Source organism: Phaethon aethereus (genome assembly GCF_964289735.1).
Source record: "Phaethon aethereus genome assembly, chromosome: 8".
Taxonomy (NCBI): domain Eukaryota; kingdom Metazoa; phylum Chordata; class Aves; order Phaethontiformes; family Phaethontidae; genus Phaethon; species Phaethon aethereus.
This window is the reverse complement of record NC_138584.1, coordinates 28,303,542-28,324,724: the sequence shown is the minus strand read 5'-3', so window position 1 is coordinate 28,324,724 and position 21,183 is coordinate 28,303,542. Positions and strand designations below refer to the sequence as shown.

At 38.9% G+C, this 21,183-nt stretch overlaps 1 protein-coding gene across 3 annotated transcripts in view; it reads right to left on the bottom strand.

The window, feature by feature from the left end:
- Nucleotides 1-21,183, bottom strand: part of OSBPL9 (oxysterol binding protein like 9) — a gene marked incomplete at both ends in the record, with an annotated part of 64,682 nt that overhangs the window by 20,541 nt on the left and 22,958 nt on the right. For all 3 annotated transcript variants that reach the window (XM_082003032.1, XM_082003033.1, XM_082003034.1), the window contains 3 exons: nt 4,450-4,497; nt 6,482-6,577; nt 16,889-16,965. In XM_082003032.1, coding sequence (XP_081859158.1) covers nt 4,450-4,497; nt 6,482-6,577; nt 16,889-16,965 — 221 coding nt within the window. The remainder of the gene's footprint in view (nt 1-4,449; nt 4,498-6,481; nt 6,578-16,888; nt 16,966-21,183) is intronic.

Below are 21,183 nucleotides of genomic sequence, written 5' to 3'. Positions count from 1 at the left end.
TGTAAAGGAACTTTTTTCCCCACACAGCATCACAAGCCAAATTCTATACCATAAGAAAGCAACATGCATCTAGAAGTCTAGAAGGAATGAATAGTCCCAGCTTGTAGATTAATTAAAAAAAAAAAAAAAAAGGCAGTGACAGCTTCCCAGCCAATACCTGGGGGAAATTTTTCCTGTTACGCTCTCTTCTATATACTACTCCTAAGGTTGCTATACATTCTCTTCATGATTAATTGGCAAGAGGTGGCCAAATAGCACCCAGCCTCAGCCTTTTCCACTGGAAAGACTGGACCATGCTGATCCAGGAAACAGCATACCAGGGATGTTATATCACATAAGTTATATTATATTTACTTCTGCTGCTAGCAGGGAAATATGCCAATAGCTAAAAATTCCTTTGTTTTGCTTTTTTTGTTTTTCGTGTCCTACTATACTTCCAGTCCAAACTTTATCAACATCTATTGAAAAAAGTATTTTCAATATAATGACAGCAGTGAGTTTTGAGCCTTGTAGCACCAAAATAGAATACGCAATGTACCCAAACATACAGCTCTTGTCAGATGAAATATGCATTCAGTACAGTGCATCTTATGCAGCTGAAATAAATCACTCAGTCTCAAAGCTGTATAGGCAACCGCAGGCAGCCATCAGCAGTTTTGATTATCTATTTTTTCCCCCAACATGTTCTAGAGTATTTACACCAAATAAACTGGTATCTCATTCCCTTTACTGATATAATCTTTCCTGAAAATCTGAAAGTGATGTCAGGCCATACAATGTAATTCAGTCATACTGGTTTCCCCCTACCCATTTGTGATTTTCCAAGCAATAGACTAATTAAGACATTGTTATCCTTACACATAGGTACAGACAAAAGGGTAATTTGTCCAGGATCACACAGAAGATCTGAGATAGGAAACACCTCAGGACACCTCGTTTCCAAAGCCTATCTACAAATTACACAATCATAATTTTTTCCTCTATGGAAATGAATTCTTTGTGAGCTGGCCAACTTAAGTGGTAACAGTATGCATTAATCCAATATTTTTCACATTTGTGCTGTATGGCTACCTTGCAAGAATACAGCACATGGAACTGGAATATTGTCTTCATACAGACACAAAATTACGAGAACAATGCAGGCAAGACAGATAGACCCGCCCCTGGGAAGACCCTTCTAAAGAGCACCTGCCCTGTTCTTTAGGGCTAAGCAATCATTGATATGGAAGTCTTTGTATTTTCATGAGCGATGTGTTATTCTAGAATGGTGATGTAAGCAGCCATAAAGTGAAGTTTGTGAACTCTCCCCCTCTAAGATCTTATACAAACACATTATAGACATGACACTGGGGAGAGAAAAACAAGCTTACAGGAGTGGTTGGTTTGGAGAAGAAGTTAGGAGAATGCTTGTACCTCATCTCATCAATTGTACAGAAACACACTGCTGTGTATACACACTGCTGCAATCCTTGTAACTTCAGTTTCACTATCTTTTGTTTAAACTTGCATGAAAGTGATATAAATAATTTAGAAAATAAAAAATTGTAAGGAAAATCACAGGCAGGCGGAAAGAGGTATGCTGAAGGTAAAAAATATTAACAAAAAGATAAAATCAAAGAATAGAATTTACTACTAAAAATTATCACAATTTTCTCTCTTCAATAACCCTACTCTTTGAAAACTGATGAAGAAAAATTTTAATAAGACAGTTTCCCTAGTTTTAGGTAATGAATACACATATTTGCAAATGAAATATCAATTTCCTGCAGAGTCACATTTGCAGAATGCAGCCACATGCTACATCTAATCAAATTGCAGGTTGCCACTGAAACTACTCCTACTTGCTGCTTGTTGCACCTCCTTGACATCTGATTTTTATGAAGCCACTCGTGATCCAATAGAAAGCTAATCTTATTTCACTGAAAGTGATTTTTGCCTCATTCAACAACCATGTGACTGCAGAGAGTTGGATCAGCTCGTCCAGCAAAGAGAGGCAGCAAAGGCTTGTAGGGGCAGCCGACGCGTGCTCAGAATCAGTACGGTGCAACCCGCATCCATGCGCTCAGTCTTGGATTTACTTCACAAAAAGTACTTGTTGTGAACCAAAAAGCTTGAGCAGCTACTTAACAAGATTTTGGAGGGAGGTGTAATGTCAGCTTTGTTCCAGCCTGCCAAATATACACCTCTTTACTGTTCTGGTACTTTTGAATGCTTACAGTATAGTTCTCCCTACTACGTGTGGTCGAGATAGTTTCACAAAACTCAACAGAAAAGTTTACTTTGAGTTCTCACCAGTCACATTGCTAACACTATAAGCAAGCAAAGGTCCTATCCTGTCTTCACCTTCAAATGCCAGTATCCTCAGATTATGCACCTTCCTTTACTTCCTATGTAATCAGATATACATTGTACTCCGCTAGTAGATTCAGGAAAACTGACAGCACTGCTAGTTACAGTATGTTTGCAAGACAGTATGATCCCACTATGCAGTGCTAGTTGTAGTTTTGCCAGGAGTATCAATATAACACAGGGAATTAATGATAATCACAGTATTTCTCAGTCTTCAGAATTCATCAAGTCTACATCCGCACTGTATTCTCCAAGTTCAACAGTTTACAATGTCTCAGAAAAAAGATATCCAAGAGATCTTGAAGCATCTTGGAACACCTATACCCTATACCATTATCTTCAAAAGACCAAATATACTGTAATTAAAAACCACCAGATCCAATGCTCTGTACACTTGCAAAAACAATAGCTCAGGTTTGAAATACCTGGCCAATAATATTTGCAGAAAACAGTACTCAGCTAGTTGGGAAGCGTACAACACAAATAAGCAAATCTTGTTTCCTCAGTGGAAAAAACTATGGGTTGGATGGAAGTATCCTGCAGGTTACACTCAGCTTATAGTCTGATAGCTGGACCACACTTCCATAACAAATAGGAAAACTGCTAAATACAGTATCAAAAAACCTCTTGGCTGCTTCACTACAGGAAAAGACAGGATCAAAAAAGTGCTTTGCCAAGTCTTTTTCACTTTTAATAGAGAATAAATGGAATCTATAGCAACAACACCACTCATCAAGATTTAAAATCAGAGCGAGCTGACCTCTTCTAAACAAGCCTCCTGCTTTCTCTATAAAGTCAATCTGTCTGTTCCATAGTTACCTTGCAGAGATAAAGCAAGCAATCAGCACAACATGCAGAAAGTCTCCAGGGATTAGAAGCACTGTGACAGGGAAAAAGAAAGTACTGCCTGATCTGCAAAGTAGCATCTGGAGGGAGGTCAGAATTGAAGGAGAACTCTTCCCAGTAGGATGCACCGAAGGAGAAATACAAAATCTTTAGATCTTATTTTTTTGGTCAGTTAGTCTACAGATTAAACACACTTACACAGAGATGCTTGTACTTCAAAGTTATTTTAAAAGCCTGTACATGCAAAAGGACTCCAGAAAGACCATCACTTGTGAAGTTCCTAAGACACCACATAACACATCAAACAAGACGGATAACACATGAAAGGTCACCACCATTATACAGAAGTAAACTAATCACACAAAGCATCAAACTGTTTTCAAAACTGAAACCAAACACCAAGAGAACATCAGCTTGTTTTTTACAGTGAAATGGGGGGGAGGGAGGGAACGAAGATGAAATACACCACTACTTTATGATATTGAAATGACTGCATTTTCAGAAAACAAAAGCAATTCCTCAGTAATAAAGCCTTCATAAGGAAATGTTAAGTCCCTCCTCCGCACCACACAGATTAACATATAAAACCAGCATGCTACTTAATGCCAAACCCACACAACCAAAGGTATGTGCTAGCCTTTCTTAAATGTAGTGATTGAACTCTGACCTACAAACTTGACTTTGAAATGGAGTAAGACAGGATGCAAAAAAATACAGAACACTTAAGTGAGTTACAACCTCACTAAAATGTAGTGCTCTCCACATAGTAAGTAACATTTCTGGCATCCTCACCTAAGGTGAATGAATTGCGGTGTTCTCAGACTTCCAACATGTGGCATGCTCATCACAGAGCTATGCAGGACACAGACTGATTATGTGAAATACGTGATTCTTAGTATTTATTTTCTTTCCTTCAGAATAGCTTTGCTATTCCAACAAACATCAAACACATCCTTGTTAAAGATGAAAAAGTAGCAAATTTAAGTTAAAAATGCTTTTGACAGAGGAGTCATCATTTCCTACAGCCTAAAACTTTTTCTAATGTTATGACATCCAGTATTACTAAAAATTCTATTTACCACCTATTCACAACAAAAATGTTACCAGTTATTCAAATTGCTTTAATGGATTTTGACAACTTGAGGAATACAAAAATAGGCCAAGAATGTTTACATTTTTATAGACTGTAGCAAATTGAGGCACAAAACCATCTGATTAAGCAAAATAAGTGATATTTAAGCAAAATGTACTTGCTTTTCTCTGTTCATCATCTTTGCAGTTCTGGAGTTTTTCATCAAAGAGCTAAAAGACAGAGATACTTGTGAAAATACTGAAAGTGTTATTTTTCCATATAAAATCAGGCAGAAACACCAAAACTTTAAAACTAAAAGCATTTAATAAGTACTTAAATTATATGATCGTGGTATTATGACTCAAAGCAGGTTTTGCCTAATATTTCTTTACAGCATTGGTGATACAACAAATTTGTAACTAATTTCTTACATTATCCCATCCTGCAAGAGACCAAATCTCAGATCCTGGATAGTTCCACAGCTCAGCCTCACATGATTCTACCACGGTTTGAACAAAAAGGTAAGGTTAAGTAATAAAAGTGACACTCATCAGAAAACCTTAAACTGCCCTTCTTTTAGTTCAGCAAAGACCTTTTTGGCATATAGAGCACTTACCAAAACAGGCTCAACCCTTACCAGCCCTTCCAGGTACATGATTCAAATCATGTAAGATTTTTAAGTACTTCTTTTGGGAAGATATATAGTGATTTCCCAGCATTAACTTCTATTTATTTTCTTAAAAGTGGAATATGAGATGCAGCTAGGCAAAGTGAAACAAATTCTCACCAAAAAGCTTGCATGTGTATTTAACACAAGCTGAGCTGAAACAGAAGTTGCCTCCAAGAGCACTCGAAGGTGCACGTACAAGTATCTATTGAGTACAAGTTGCTCAAGGAAGAAAAAGATGAAGGGTAATGCTCAAAACTTCATCACATCCACCCTTGGCTTAGAAAAGAGGCTGTAATTTTTAGTAGGTGAGCTACAGTTCTTCACTTAACTGCTTGCCTAAAACCTACTCATGTGTTCCCCTTCCCTTGAGGCTGATTTCTGGTTCTAAAAAACAGACCATAGTCGTGGTCTCTGTCCCTCCTCACATTCACTCTTCTTTCATTATTAGCTAACTCCTATACCCCCTCCGCCCAGTTGGCCTGAAACAACAATTAGAAGGTGTAAAGATTTAAATACCTTCCTTCAGTGAAGCATGCTAGATGGCTCTGGAGGCAAAGCTAACTCCTGATCAAGTCTTCGCAGTTCAGCCTTGAATTTTGTTTGCATCTCTTTTGCCTACCTCCATTTTTGTTCGTATGCTCTTCTCCCTCTCTGCCCTCCCCTGCAACTGAATTTTTGCTGAATATCCCACATGCAATACTTGCCCATTATATCAGGAAAAAAAAAACCCTAAACCAGCAGAACTGATGCAATCTGAACAGCAATTTTAACCTGCTGAGTCATGGGAAAAAGTGTCCTAACCAGCAGCAAAGACTGTTTTTCTCAATAAGGTGAGTACTGAGAGCTAAGACCTCATCATTCCTCACCTTCCCACCTACTCTTAAAATACATGTACAAAGTGTAAAAGAACTGTATTTGTACAAAATTTCTACATAACGTTTTCACTCGACAAAGAACACATTATCTAACACTACTGCAACAAAGTCCAAAACTATCTGCGACTGTAGTTACATACTACTTGGCAAAATTTTCTCAAAATAAATTCCAAAATGCTATGAGCAATACAATGATTTAATTATATTTTAAAATTAAACTTAAGTAATCTCTGCCACTTCCATGAAGCTATACGTACAAAAGAAACTTTCAGCCACTGTAAACCATTCTATAAAATCTGTTTTGATTTTCTAACTTTATTTTAACAAGTCGAAGACCCATTATAAGAGAAAGGTTATAACTTTTAGTTCTTATACTTCTAGTATATATATCTCTATTTCAGAAGTACTTACAACTTATGTAACATCCTAAGCTAAGGGGAAAGAGAAAATAAAATTCTGTCATCAGCAGACTTCATATATAAAAAACGTAAGTTTTCTCCAGTTCACAGCTCAGCCAGATGAACTCTCTGCCTCACACGTTGACCAGATCATGTGCCAAACATAAAACATGACTCCCTCCCTCTGCTGAGCTTCCTTTCAACCTGACCTTGAAAACCACACTGACAAGCAGACTCCCAATACAGTAAATACACCAGTTCATTACCATACCTTCAACTGGTCTATCAAGATCTGTAAGTAAGCGTCAGCCTCCGTAAGTTTCTTGTCAAAATCATGGACGCTGGGAACAAATCCTGAATCCACACCCTAGACAGAAACAGATAAATAAATAAATAAAAATCAAATATATAATGAGAGTTTCAGGAGAGGAAAAAAGAGAACAAAAATATGGTTTTGCCTGCTAATGAACTGATAAAATTTTGCCTTGCCTCTCATCCTGCCATGTGCAAACACAGGCACACAGCTGAGCACATTTCTATTTGCAGCTAAATCAGTAACAGAAAATTGCTACGCATTTTCAGTGGGGGTATAATCATCACACATCAGAGTATTTCATTACTTATGATTGAACAAATCCCCTTACATTACCCTAATGAAAAGTTTCTTTGGAAAATATAAAGGAGAATTCAATTTTTTCTGAGAACTGTCTTGTGAGTCCATATTCTCACTCATTTTAGTTAAGGAAGACAAAACCATACCAATTGAATGCCTGCATTTTTCACGCTTCACACAATATTGCTCAGCTCACAGCTTCTTAGCTAAGAACTAATGAATGCTAAATCTCTTATTAAATATGGACCCACCTTTGAGCTCAGAAATTCAAAATTATTATTCCTAGCTGCCCTAGTTCCTTTACAGCTATAAAGATTTGCATCCTCGTCACTATATTTGATTTCTTACATTTTGCTGCATACATGCCAACAAGAACAAAGTATCAGTGCCATGCGAATGATTACTTTTATATTTTCTTGCTTGCAAATTTGTTTCCCTTAATAATGTAAGATTCAAAGCACACTTCTGCATGTAACATAATCCCTACCTTTAAACCGATAAAGCATGTATTTAAAGACCTGAACAAGCTCCCACTGGGTTACCACATCTTTAATTACACGAAAGAAAAAGAGAGAGGATTCTTGAAATTGATTACTTCTGTCTTCGTGCACATATGCTATGTAAACACATTTAAGGTTTATTTATATAATACCTTTAATGCAAATGGATTTGCAAAACAAATATTGAAGCACTCCCTGTTTAAAAAAATTGTATTATGCAAGTTAAATACGTAGGAGGAAAAAAACCCATGAAGGATAACAAAACAAACATCAGTTATAACAGAAACATAATGCTGAGAACATCACAGCAGTGACACAAATATCCTACTAGCCTAAATACTTTCACGCATATTCACACTGATCCAAAATATGACATCTTCACTTCAAACTCTTACAACACCATTAACTCCGCTGTTTTGACTGCTGAGAATCTCCAGAGTCTGAATGTGTAAAGATCAGCCAGTGGCGAAAAAACATTTTGTATGGGGGAAGATAAGTAATGCATATTTGCAAAATTCCATGTTAGCATCACATTTTCTTTGACATCGTTTGCTTTGTCAACACTGATAGTTTATTTTATTGTTGTATGATAATAGGCCATTATATTAAGAGCTTTATTGATGGCTCTTTAAAGTGAATATTTGCGTACAATAGAGGAATGACTTGCTCTTTCTCATGTGTGTCAAGCTGTGTGCACAGTATTGTGCATACCCTAAAACATAAAGCCATCTACTGACTGTAGAAGTTATTATTCTTTATTAATTTGCCAAATCTTAAACTGTGCTACAGACTAACACCCAGATCTTGACAACAGTTCTACATGAGTAGATCTATCCATACAGATTAGTTTGTAAACCAGCATAAAAAAAAGGTACTTCACCCTGAATTAGACAGTCAACACTGGACAAATTTGGAAATAGGGGAGGGGAGGGGAGAAGAGCAACCATTTGACTATGCCAGGAAATTAAGACAAAAAACAGCCAGTGTAACAAGTTATCAAAAAGAAGCTAATAGGCAGAGAGTCCTCTCAACCAAGAAACTTTTGACGCTCCCTCAAAGTAGTGAAGTTTAAATTACACTGAAACTAGATTTGAAACTATATGAAATTAGTATTCCATTTCCATGTTGAAAACAGAATTGTCTGTACAGCTAGCAGCCAACACCATAATTTCAGCAAATGGTCTAGCATGCTCAGTTAAATTCTGGAGGCCAGGTTTCATATATCAAAACTGCATGAACCATACAGAAAAATCATACCATATGCAGAAATATAGTTTATGATGCAAGTTATCTGTATGCTACATCAAAATGCTGATTTTTATTTCAGTCATCAGCCTGACTACTACTATGTAACAATCTGGTATTTTTAGTGGTGGCTTAATGATAAAGCTCCGTTCTTAAATTTCAGCCTCTTCACACTAAGGAAAAGCTGATTAAAACATATAGTGTTACAACTGAGCAGACATCCACATCAAATACAGAGTGAAAACTGTGACCTAAAAAGTTCTATTAGAAAGTTAAAACTTCAATCAATGTAAAGAGAAAGCCATAAAACCAAGTATACTGTCAAGTTGACAAAGCACAGAAATGAAACATGAACATAATTTTTAAGAGAAACACAGGTGCTTAAAGCTGTAGCACTTCACTGGTTTGCTCTTGGTTCATATAAAGACAGTTTAGATGAACTTTGACAGCCTACTGAGCAAATCTATCAATCTGTGTTCTATGAGATTAGGTTAATAATTTTAAGTTCTCACCTAGTTTTAAAATTGAAAACCAAAAGATAACTGGAAAGTTAAAAAAAAAAAAAAATCAAGATTAGCAATAGCACAGGAAAAAAACACTGCATAAACAGCAAACAAAATGAATCAGTATTTCAAACCCAGCAGTAATTTTGAAAAAGCATATATGCAAAGTGCCAATTTGCATAACAAATCCTTATTTCTTCATTATCTGGTCACCCAAAGACACAGTAGAGGAAAAAAAGCGGTCTCCTTCTCTCACTTCCCCTTTCTTCCCTCCCCTGTCATGTAGGAAATGAGGCTTCAAAAGAAACAGGTGAGCAGAGTCAATAGAATGGCATTTAACAACTTGTTAAACATGTAAATTAGGAAACTACACATCTGAACTAGCAATCAAATTTTTATGAGAAACTTGTATTATATGCTGCTCACCTACTCATAAACTGACAAAAGAGATTGCCTGCAGATATTGTTGAACTTCCACCCTTGAAAGACGGAGTTCAAAACTCAACTGGATTTGACCCTAGACTATCTGATGTAACGTAGAAGTTGGTCTCGCAATGAGAAGGGGCTTGGACCAGGTGACTTCCAAAGGTCTTCTCCAGCTTAAGTTATGCTGTGATCCTAAAATAAGTATCTTCAAATTACAAAAAAGAATAGGAAACCAGACTATTTTAGATCTTCGGAAATACACTGATTCTTTCCTACTGTCAATACCAATTCAAAGTAATACAACCTGGTTTTCCATTGAATAACTAGATCTATCAGTAAGTACACTTTATTTCCCTCAAATAACAACTACTCTATGATCATGTAGGTTTTAAGGAATTAAAGATTATACTACCAGATGAAATAGCTGCAGAAGCAAGTAATTGATATAACTTCTAGTCTGCCCACCACCTCTCAAAACAATGCTGGTCTGCAGTTGAGTAAAGAACTCTCATGCTAGGAGTCCTGCAAAATTACTCCCTTCATACACAGCCCTTTTTTTGGAGGGGGTAAACAGGAGGGCAACAACAAAATATAAACCAATTAAAAACACATATTATGAGCCTTGTTTCCATTACAGAACTGTTAGCACTATGGGAGTTTATATGTTGTTTCCTTGTCCTCCACCTGAGAAGTCACACATTATCACTAATGCATTTTTATTCAATACTTCTCCATGTGGAGAAGTAATTCCAGCCTCATTTAAACTAGTTCTTTCAAACTAAGATGGGATGAAGAGATTGCATCATCCTTAGAAGAAGCATATCAGAAAAATTCAAATGTATTTCTCAAATAAAAGCATTACACTAATGACCTCTGTGGAAAACGAACAGTAATGAAGGCAGGGAAACAAAGAAAAAGAAAAGATGCAACAGCAGAGACTTGACAAGAGCTGTCCTTGTAGAATAGCTTTACTGGGGGAGGAAAAGAGAAAGCTGTACACAGCAGACTTTCTTATCTGTCTGAAGATACTTATGCTATATTCTTCACCTAATCAGGATTCCAAATCCAACAAAAAAATCTTGTGGAAGTTAAAGAAGTGAAGAAGAGTGTTCTCCCTCCACCCGCAATACCTCATCAGAAACACATGCTCTGCCTACAGCATGTTTGATTTTGTTGAGTAGGACATTGCCTGTAAGAACCACCAACAGAAAACCGAAGAAAAAATGACAAATTGAGTAATAAACCACTCAACAATTGCCACAAATAAAAAGACAAGAAGGTGCCAATTTTTTTCTCTGCTAGATTTTTAAGCACTATTTAAAGCTCAGAATGTAAATGTCTCAAAGTTTAAAAACAAATGTATGAGTTCGGGAAGGCATACAAGTCAGAATATTGCACTTGTAAAATTTTTGAAGTATTTCTGCTTTGCAAAACACAAAATGCTTGGCCAAGACTGTGTAGTTATAGATATTATCAGGTCTTCTAGCAAAATAGGAAGAGTTCAAAAACCAGAAGTATTTACATACTGATGTAAAATTCTGTCTTTGATGCATTCTGAAACTTCACAAATACTAAGTCTTTCCTAGAATACCATTCATCTACATCCATAATAAATTATGTAGGTAAATAACGGACAGACGCTAACGTGCTTATTCACTATCATAGTTACTTTGTTCACAAAATTTGAAAAAGGGCAGCACGCCTGTTAACTCTATGCCTTTCCACTAGCACTTGAAACACATATATATTGGACATATTCTTAATCTAAAAGAACCTGTTCTTAGTTTTATGCAAGCATTCTTGGCTCACACCAGGAATAGTGTCCGAAGGCCAGTGAGTCACAATATAATATACTTAAGAGAAACATATACGAAAGTTTTACTCTATCTCTTATTCTTGTTTGAAGATTTAGAAAGGTCATAAAAAATACTGATTTATGTGATACTAAGTGAACCGCTACTAGCGGTTGGTTTCACAAACATTTTACACGGGCATAAGTGAATGAGAAACAAGCAAGTTCCCCTGTTGTTTATTCTCACCTTTACTCTGCTCTTTCAAGTCAGCGTAAACATTTACCTTGAAGCATAATCAACTCAGTGTGGAAATTAATCCAAGTTAAAACTGAAGTTGGAAAAGGAGGGCAGCAGGAAAAGTAGTTTTAATTTGGGCCAGTTCTGAATCCAGTTCCAAATTCAGCTATTCTTGCTGCACTGCCTCTTCCCTTTTACTAGGAGAAGCGAGACAGGACTGCTTCCAGCAGCAGTACCAACTCCTAGGTATCAGTGAAGTCATGGTATAACTCTTCAGATTTAAACCACTGCATCACTCTTCACAGCAACCACCCCAGATCCACATCTTAGAATATAATTTTCTTACTCTACTATTTGCTACTTATGAAGTAAATGTCTTGTTTAAATTATGAAGGTATCAAGATACAGTGAAATTTATTTTTTTTTAATTCCTTTCACTTTTATTGTGGTAAGAAATGGCCTATCTTTGTACTGACTGTAATCTCAGTTCCTTTGTCTCTACAGTGAGTCCACTCAGAGGCTGAAATAGTTTGGGGCATTACCTGAAGGGTTTTCATAAGTTTGGGTAGGAAATCCTTTGTAGCCTGCAAGCATTTAAAGACTCTCTAATGTGGATTCTCATTGTTGCTGTCATATCTACTCAGAAAGCATAAAAGACATCTTTATTGCAGAATATGCAAGTTTTAGCTTTGTATTTTTATTTATTTTTTAAATCAAGTTGGTAATTAGCTGTCTTTCATGCAATTCTCAACAGCCTCTTTAGTTACCACTTTAAGACACTTACCAAGATGCTCTAGCAGCACTAGAACAGCAGAGGGGAAAAGAACGTTTCAAGGCAGAGGATTAAGGCAAGAATGAGCATGAAAGCTTCAGCTGACAGGAGGAAGAATAGGAAAAAAAAAAGGGGGGGGGAGGAGCAAAGCTCATGATTCCTACAGACAGCATCCTAACACTACCAGGATACATGCACACATTCAGCCATTTAGAATTTTAAAATTTATTCAGTTTTTTACTGAATTCCCTTAAGGCATGAGAAGAGTATAGTTACTGGCACTTTTCAGGTAGATTCATATTTTAACAGTGGTCTTGCACTTTTCAGACTGAAGAAGAAAGTTACTGTGGTCCTAAAAGACATGAGTTATCTTCAAGGGGTTTTCACACGGGAGAATTCCAGAGCCAAAAAGTGCACATAGCACTAGGGTGCCACTTGAAAGACAGGAAAGAAGGACATTTATGTTAAACAAGATGATTAGAAGCATTTGCTGTTTGAATGGGATTGCTGGTTGACATAAGATGCTGGTGAGGCACAGAAGAAAATTTGAGTTAACTTATCACCTTCCTACCTCTGCCCAGACAAACAAGAAACCCAAGCCACAATATACCTTCACCCCATGCACACCCTTCCCCTTATCCCTTGTGTGTATGAGGCAACTGCCGTGCTGCCACTGCAAAGCCACTGACCTGGTAATGCCATGACATCTTGGAGAGGGGTAAAGGGAAAAACACTGGTGGATTCAGAATGGTACTTCCAATACTATCACACCATCAAGGACCTTCCAATTGACAAAGCGAATACTGAAAGAACTATGCCTATTTTTAGTAATGCCTTTAAAATAAGAAGATACAAAAACACAGCAAGCAGAACAACAGACTTCAGTTTCAAAATTTGGAGAAATTAGTTTACAAGTGTATCTGAAACACTTCCTCCCTATTCTTGTTTCATTTGAACACAACATTACTAATTGTCAGCCCTCTGGACAGCTAAGATCCCTTTACTCATTCTACATACTGACCCAGTTCTTCCTTGGTTCCTTGACTGTAGCTCATTCTTGCAAGTTTAGGTTTGCTGGGGGGTGGGGGTGGGGAGGTGTGTTTAATTATTGTAAAGTGTTCCAAAAATACTTCCATTATAAAGACCGAAGGACAACACAGTAGGACATTTAGGCCAAATTAGCAAAACTAATCAGACTAGAGAACACCCAGGTGCCACTTCCCCTCTCCACCTCGCATTAATTCCTTATCCTTTCTGATTTGGTTCACACAACACACAAACTACCTAGGTTTCAGTACACTTTCTCATGTCTAGCAGATGTGCGTTGACACTTCATGTGACACTATGAAGAAAACTTAATCAAAGTCTGACTCTCCAGATTTGAACACTCCAGTACTAGGAAAGACTGAAAATGGAATGAAAAACTGAAAAAAGGCTCAGAAAAGATACATCATTTTAAACAAAAACAGATGCATGAGGGTTTCATATGACAGATAACCACACTCATGTTTGCGACAGAAACTAAGAAGCTAAGAAAATACCCTTATAGAAAATAATCTCTGCCACAGCACTCAAGCCCCCATGCATGCCCGTCGCGCCAATGATCCTCCCAAAGAACTCATTTGACTTCATTGTCCAAATAAAAAGGAAAGTAAAGGAACATCAACTGCCTGAAGTGGCGTCTTGTTTTAAATGTTAACTGAAGCCACGGCGCGTTTGTATACAACGGGCTCCTGTAACCGGATGAAAGCATCCCTCCGGGCACGCAGGGCGCACCGAAACTCGGCAGCATCCCGAAAAGGAATCCGAGCCATTCCCGGGGCTTCGCGCGTCCCCCTGCGCAGGAAGCCCATGCCGCCTTCCCCGCGGAGCCCCGCTGCCCCGGGCGCTGCCGAAGGCCGATCGCTGTCGCCTGTTCCCCGCGGCTGCCCCGAGCACCCGGCCGGGCGGGGCAGGGCAGCGGCCAGAGCCGCTCAGCCGCCGCGGGAGAGGAGGCAGCGCTCGGTTTCCAGTCAGGGAGGCGCCGGGGGCCGCGGCGGGGAGAGGAGCTGATCCCGCGGGAGCAGCTGGCGGCCCCGGCACCTGCCCCCCCCCCCGTCCTTCCCTCCCCCGTACTCACACCGGCCATTCCTCCGCGCGGTGCGGTGAGGCGTGCGGCGCGGCGGGGCTGGCTGGCTGGCCGCCCGCCGGGCCCCGGCAGCGCCGCCTCCGGCGGGGGGGCGGAGCGGGGCAGGGCACTCCGCCGCCCGCATCACGAATAAGGCGGCCGCCGATTGGCTGGCTGGCGGGCGGGGCGCACCCTTCCCTCCGGAGAATGGCGGCCGCCGGGAGGGGGGGGACACCCTGGAGCGGCGGCCCCACCGTAAGGGCAGGCGGGCCGGGAGGCTACGGCGCGGGTGTGAGGGCGGGCTCAGCGCCGCGCGGCCTGTCACCTAAACAAAAGCCGCCGTGCGGAGCGGGCGAGGCCCCTCGGGCAACTGGCGGGCGGGGCGGCGCGGCGCTCTGTGCCGTGCCGGGGTGCCGGGAAGGCGGCTTCGGGGTCACCCCGTCAAAGGCAGCGCTGGCCTCCGCAGCGGCCGAGTGGAGAGCACGCTCATCAGGGCCAACGGGACCTGGCCGGCCATCAAAACTGAGAGGTTTCTGCTGGGCGAGGCAGCCGGTGCTCGGCCCTGCAGGCGTCCCCCATAACTTCAGCCCAAGCTCCACAGAGCTTGTTCATGCCGCCTGCACCTCGAGCGCCCTGCAGGTGAACAGTCATTGAGGCCTTTTTTCCTAACTCATGAAAGAAACATATTTTGCAAGGAGGCATAGTCTTGTTTCATTCTTACACCACTAATCTTAAATCAGCTCATGCCCATGAAGATGGTGAGCCTTGACAGTTCCCGAAGTGGTGCGTAAGTGAACGGCAGTGGCACATGGAGTATTACGCTCAATGCTGAACGTATTTAAGAGGGATGAGGATATGTTTCTTAGTAATCAGTTCTAGATATTTAATTATTCCTTCAAACATTATTAGATAAATTACTAATTTAGGTTGTTTGTTTTTTATCCAAATATGCCTTACTTGTTTGAAAAACTCCAGGAACACGAACAGGTTATGTAACAGGAAAGAGTGCCATTATTAGCTGCAATCGTGAAACTTGTGTCTGCCAATAAAACTAAAATCACCATTTCTAGAGAGCGTGGAAGTGTACATTTTGATAAAACCACAGTATATTCTCCTCGTTCATTTCTGTACTCTCTATCTCCAAGCCATAAAAAGTCTTCCAGGTAGAGAAAACTGCAGAGATTACTTTTACTTCGTTTCAGACCCTAAATAGGACTGCTTACGTTAACGTATTCACTTTCTCCATCCAAGGGGAGGATAGGGAAAGAGGCATCCCTTGGGAGACAGCTCAGCCCTTCTAAATCTGTATGTTGTCCTCTAGATAATCTGTCTCCTCACACCCACTGCCAAGCTGAGTTTTCCAGTCTGTGGTCAGCTACTGTGTCCAGATGGAGAGATTACTTCTAAAATATCCATGACACGTTACTAGGGATACAAAGCTGATTGTCAAACTTGAATTTTTATCCAGGGATGTGCTATCCACTAGAAAATTTGTAGTGGTCTTTAATAAGTCAAAAAAGGCTGAAAACCACTATTTAGCAGGAAATTAAAGTAAATTGACTGAGGTTGCACAAGTGCCTAAAGTTGGACGGGATAAATTCAGGCTTGTTCTAACTCTTTAGATTGGGCAAATGTCATCTATATTAGTCTTTATAAAATTCTTCTTTTTGTGATATTAGGGATTTTAATGTACTTTTCTTTACACAGTGTCAATTGTTGTGAGACCTAATTCTCTTACCATACTCCAAAAGCATACCAAACCTTCACTCAACACAAATAATGAATACCTGGTTTAAGATTTCCGCACTGTCATCAGACACCTTTGTGGTACAAATCTAGTATGAGACAATCCCTTTCATGAAGGGTTTGGGTTTCTCTCCAAGACAAAAATAAAGGATTAGTAACCTTATAGACATGTCCAAGTCCAGAACATTGCCAGAAACTCATCATAGATAACTCATGCTAAGAACCATCCTCAGTCCAACCATCTGTCTTCAGAACCAGAAAACTACCAATATTCAGCTTACACAGTGGATTCAAACATAAGCTGTTTACCACTTTTGTCATCCAGAAAGAGGTTCAATGCTACCACCTCATTTTAATTTCAAAATTAGGTGGTGTACAAGCACACAATAAGCTTCCAAATGTCTCATTCTGCTTGATGCAAAAAGAACTAACTCCCAGTATTTAAAAAAAAAGAGATTAAAATAACTAAATGTGCAACATCAGTCTGGAACCACCAACTAAAAATATGAGTTAATAAAAAGAAGTCATATACTGACTTTTCGTGATGGTAAGATAAGAAAATAGTAACAGAAAGACTTGAACCTGAACTCAGGTACCTATACTGTATCTGACTGTATAGGTCATAGAACAGCCAGATGTCACACAAGACACGTTTGATATTAGCAGTCATGCCATTGTATTTCATTGCTTTGAAAAAAAGAAAGTAAAACAAGTTAAAAGTGAAAGTGAAACTTGCCTGAAGCTGGAGGGTATGGCGGAGAATGGTGTCCTCTAAAGCATGGATCCACTTCTCTCGCTCATCCGCATCTCGAGCTGAAAAAGTATTCAAAAGACATTGTTAAATTATATCTCCCCCCGATACTGCTTTTCTCCCCTCCTACCCCCGTACTGAGAGCCATAGGCAAACAGATCTGATGTCCTCACTAAATACGGAAATTAAACCATACTACCTTTGTTAAGTCACCAAGGCCATAATTCCACAGTTGTCTAAATACCCTGTTCATTTTTCTGTGGTTACAGCTCCATAACATTATTGTGTTAATCTACTCTGTGATACTGGAGAGATGTGTTAAATAATCATGCATGCAAAAAGCTTTCATGCTTTGATAGAAATTTTATTCTACTAATGACTCTGTACTATATGTCAAATAAAAAAATAAATATAAGAATATGATAAATATAAGAAAAGTCTGCATTATTGCTACTTGTGATTATCTGTCCCTTGTCCATCATTAGGAGCATACATGAGACATTCCTCACTTAATTCATTAAGTCATTTTTAAATTTTCTTAGTTACAAGGAGCTATTTGGCCTGTAATAAGTTATCCAGTAATTCTGCTTCAGTGTGGACATAGTAACTTCGAATAAGTTAGACTTTCAGGTACAGATCGTAAGACAGGCCAAACACCAACTCGGAACAGGTCACTAGTGTGAATAATGAAGCACAAAGAATAATCTGAAATATATAGTAAACATTTTTTAAACTCAAGACAATCCTAATCTAAAACTGAATAAAACCCGAATTGTATGTTAACAACAACACACACGATAATATTTTCAAACTTCTGCAACAGACCACCATACAGTTTTAATTAAGAATCCAAGTCAGGAAGTAATGACAAAAGAAGATTATTATGCTTCTCAGTTGCAGATGGTGATACTTAAGGAAGCGATATATTAAGTGATGGTTAAAAGAGATAGTGGATGGCTTTCAGAACTAGGGGAACAAGGAAGAGAAGATGAGCTGGAGAAAGGATGAAAAACAGATCAAAACAGACTAAGTACTATCATCGCCTTTTTTTTTTTTTTCCTTTTCTTTTCTTCCCCCCGATACTGCTTTTCTTCCCCCTCTGCCCCCAGTACAGACATGCCACCTTTACTTCACTAGTTTCAAACTTCAAGAGTTTCTTGCTGTGCTCTAAGAGTGTTTAAAAACCACAGGAGCAGCCTCAGTGGACTCCAGGTGAAGAAAGAAGAGAAAAATCCAGTCATTAAATAGACTGTAAACAAACAGGTCTATATACATATTTAGAATAGTTATAGACAATTGTTTCTAGTTTCTCATTCAAGTGGAAGGTATTTAAAAGAAACAGGAAGCCTGCTAAAAGCAAAGAAAGCTTAAGTGAGCTAGCACCTATTATGAATCAGAGAACTAAGATTCCTATCTGACTTATTTGTTATGGAGTTCAGAGGAAATATCTGTAAGTTATTATAACGAAACGTACTCTCCAGCCTCAAAATGCTTTGTTTTCAATGTTCCCTTTCTCACCCTTATATTTCCATTGCTTTTATTCTCTGGAATTCTGCAGCTCAAATCCATCCATACTCAAAACCACCACAGGTCTTCCAAATATGTTAAATAAATCCTCCTTTAGGAAATAATTTATTACTGTTTCACACATCCACTCCTATAAAGGGTATTTCTTTGGCCAGAGGAAGGGACAAGGAAAGGAGAATCCAAAATCCACAGAAGAATCTCTCTCTCATGCCCCCCTGCCTCGAGGAGGAGGAGGATATAGATTTTTGTAGACTCCCCAAAGAAAACCCTATCAATATCAAGATAAATGTACTGCATTGTTTACTTCAGTATATATACACTAACTGTGTCAAACTAACAAAACCATCAGGAAAGAATTTACAATTTATGTGTTTTGTGAGACATACGTTAAGAACATGAAATACAAACTTGTTCCAAGTCTAACTGATGAGGTGGCCTCACAAAATAGTGGGGCAAAACTTCCACTATATGCAAGGTAAAAGTCCAGCTTGGAATCCAGCTACTTTTTTAGAAAATACATATTTTCCCAGGTACAAAAAGTCAATCCCTATTCATCGTTCTTTTAAAATAGTGAAGTGGGATCGATTGCCACAGGTGTTCTGGTAATGATACCATTAACCTGCACAAATAAAAACTAGATGTAAGGGAAAGTGACTACCCAAAGTGCACAAAGGAAGTCTGTAGGAAGAAGTTAAAGTAATTAAATGTTACTTGGACCAGCAGGCAAATGACCTTACTGCAGGAACTGCAGCATGTATTAAAAAGCTGGATTTTGCCATCTGTAATACTCTCAAAAACTCATTAGAAAGAACTTCTAACTTAGAGGGGCTCTTCCTACTAGTTCTCTGTATTTTAATTGAAAAGCTGAAGTAGGTACTGAGGACAATTTTATAATGCAGTGAAACGAGACAGGATGAAGGGACAGAAAACCTATGAACTCTGCCCAGATGACTGCATTAAGCCACATATATTTTGCAACATGCAAATTGTGATTTTTCTTTTTACATTATGTACACACATGCACACACAAACACCCTGTTCTTTTTTCACAGCATACTTTAAGACTAATTTCAATTACTGAATTAGTCAATTAGTCAATTAGAATCAGGTATATTTTCATCTGACAGTAATTTTAATGCTTATTAGCCTCTTTAGTTCTACTTACCAAGAACAGGCCCCTTTGCCTAGTCCTGACAGACATATTAATCAAGTTTATGCTTTTTATACCTGTTACCACTGAATAGTAAACATATAAAGTTACGGTTGTCAATAATCTATCAGTACTTTAAATGTATCAATGCTTCAGCTTTTCAAAGGTGTGTTCAAAGTGGCGGTGGTTAACGTATTTCAATGTGTGTAAGGTTCCTTGGGTTTGTTTCCTGTTTTTCTGTGTTTTTTTAACCAACCATCTCCCAGTCCCAAAGAACATCTTACTGGGCAACCAGGGTACAAGTCACTGAGGAGCTACTAAGTAATTCATGGGATACAAGAATCCCATGTTCAAGTTTTTTTGCCCACAATTATTTAAACTAAAAAAGGAACACTTGAGCTGCAGACCAGTGAATTAATCCTTGTATTGCAGCAGGCTTCCTATGATCTTCCATACTGCCAGCAAAAAATAGGTCACTGTATTAGTTAAATACTAATCTCAATATACAGCAGCTCATTAATAAAGGTTATCACGTTAAGATTTGTATAGGAAGCACTAACAGAACAGAGAAGGCTTACAGCACCAGGGAAGACCTAGAAACCAACCAAACAGTACAGTTCAAAAACTGAACTGGCTTTCCCACGCACATAAATAAACGAGACTTTTGAAGCTTCTATTCCTCTAACAGCCCTTTCATAGCTCTTTCTACCAGGGTTCAGCAGAAGGAAAAAAGCTGTATTTTTTCCTCATATGCTAGACATCGTAAACTTACGGCATAGCATGATCAATTGTTGGGTAGAACACATGAATCTCATCAACCCTGCTACTAAGACAAAGTCTCAGCCACGATAAATCCAGGAACACTGCCATGAGAAGACTGCTTACTGCGTGGAAACACAGCCTTGTAACCTTTTAAGCAGTCTCTGTTCAGGACACTGGTTTAACTTTCAGACCATCTATCATCAACAGCAGATCCTTCTGGCCCTCCTCCATACACTCTTTTAAGAAAAACATGGAGAAAACAGTAGGATGCAGGTTTTAGTAGAGCAAGCTGTGAGAAAAGTTATATTAAATCTAATCAAAATGGCTGCTGTGAGATTAGGTGCAAGTAAAAGCTCCCTAATGGTAAAAGCAATTTAGAACTGAACAGCTGCCAAAAGATCAGATGGAAAAAAAAAAAAAAATCAATGGGAACATTCAAAAAAGAGATTAGCCAACACACTCAGAAACAATTTATGGGAAAAATCTACACACAATAGTTAGAGATCATTATCTACCCATCTGTAGGGAAAGCTAGATATCGGAGCTGCTTTTCATTTAAAGAGGGCAACTTTGGCCAAAGAAAAAGCTCTAATATCTTTTCAGCTAAAAGTCTGTGATGCACACTACAGAAAATCCACTCTGCATCAGCAAATGCTGGAGGCTTTCCTCAGCAGATAGGGGACAAGAACGCCTTGCTTATTAGTCCTATGTTCCTGTCTCAAATACCCTGAAATCACTCCAACCTTTTTCATTATTTGATCAGGCTCCTTTTTAAAGTTCATTTCCCCTCATTCCTATGGGAAAGCTACTCCAGAATTTCTTTCTGCCAACATATTTGGGA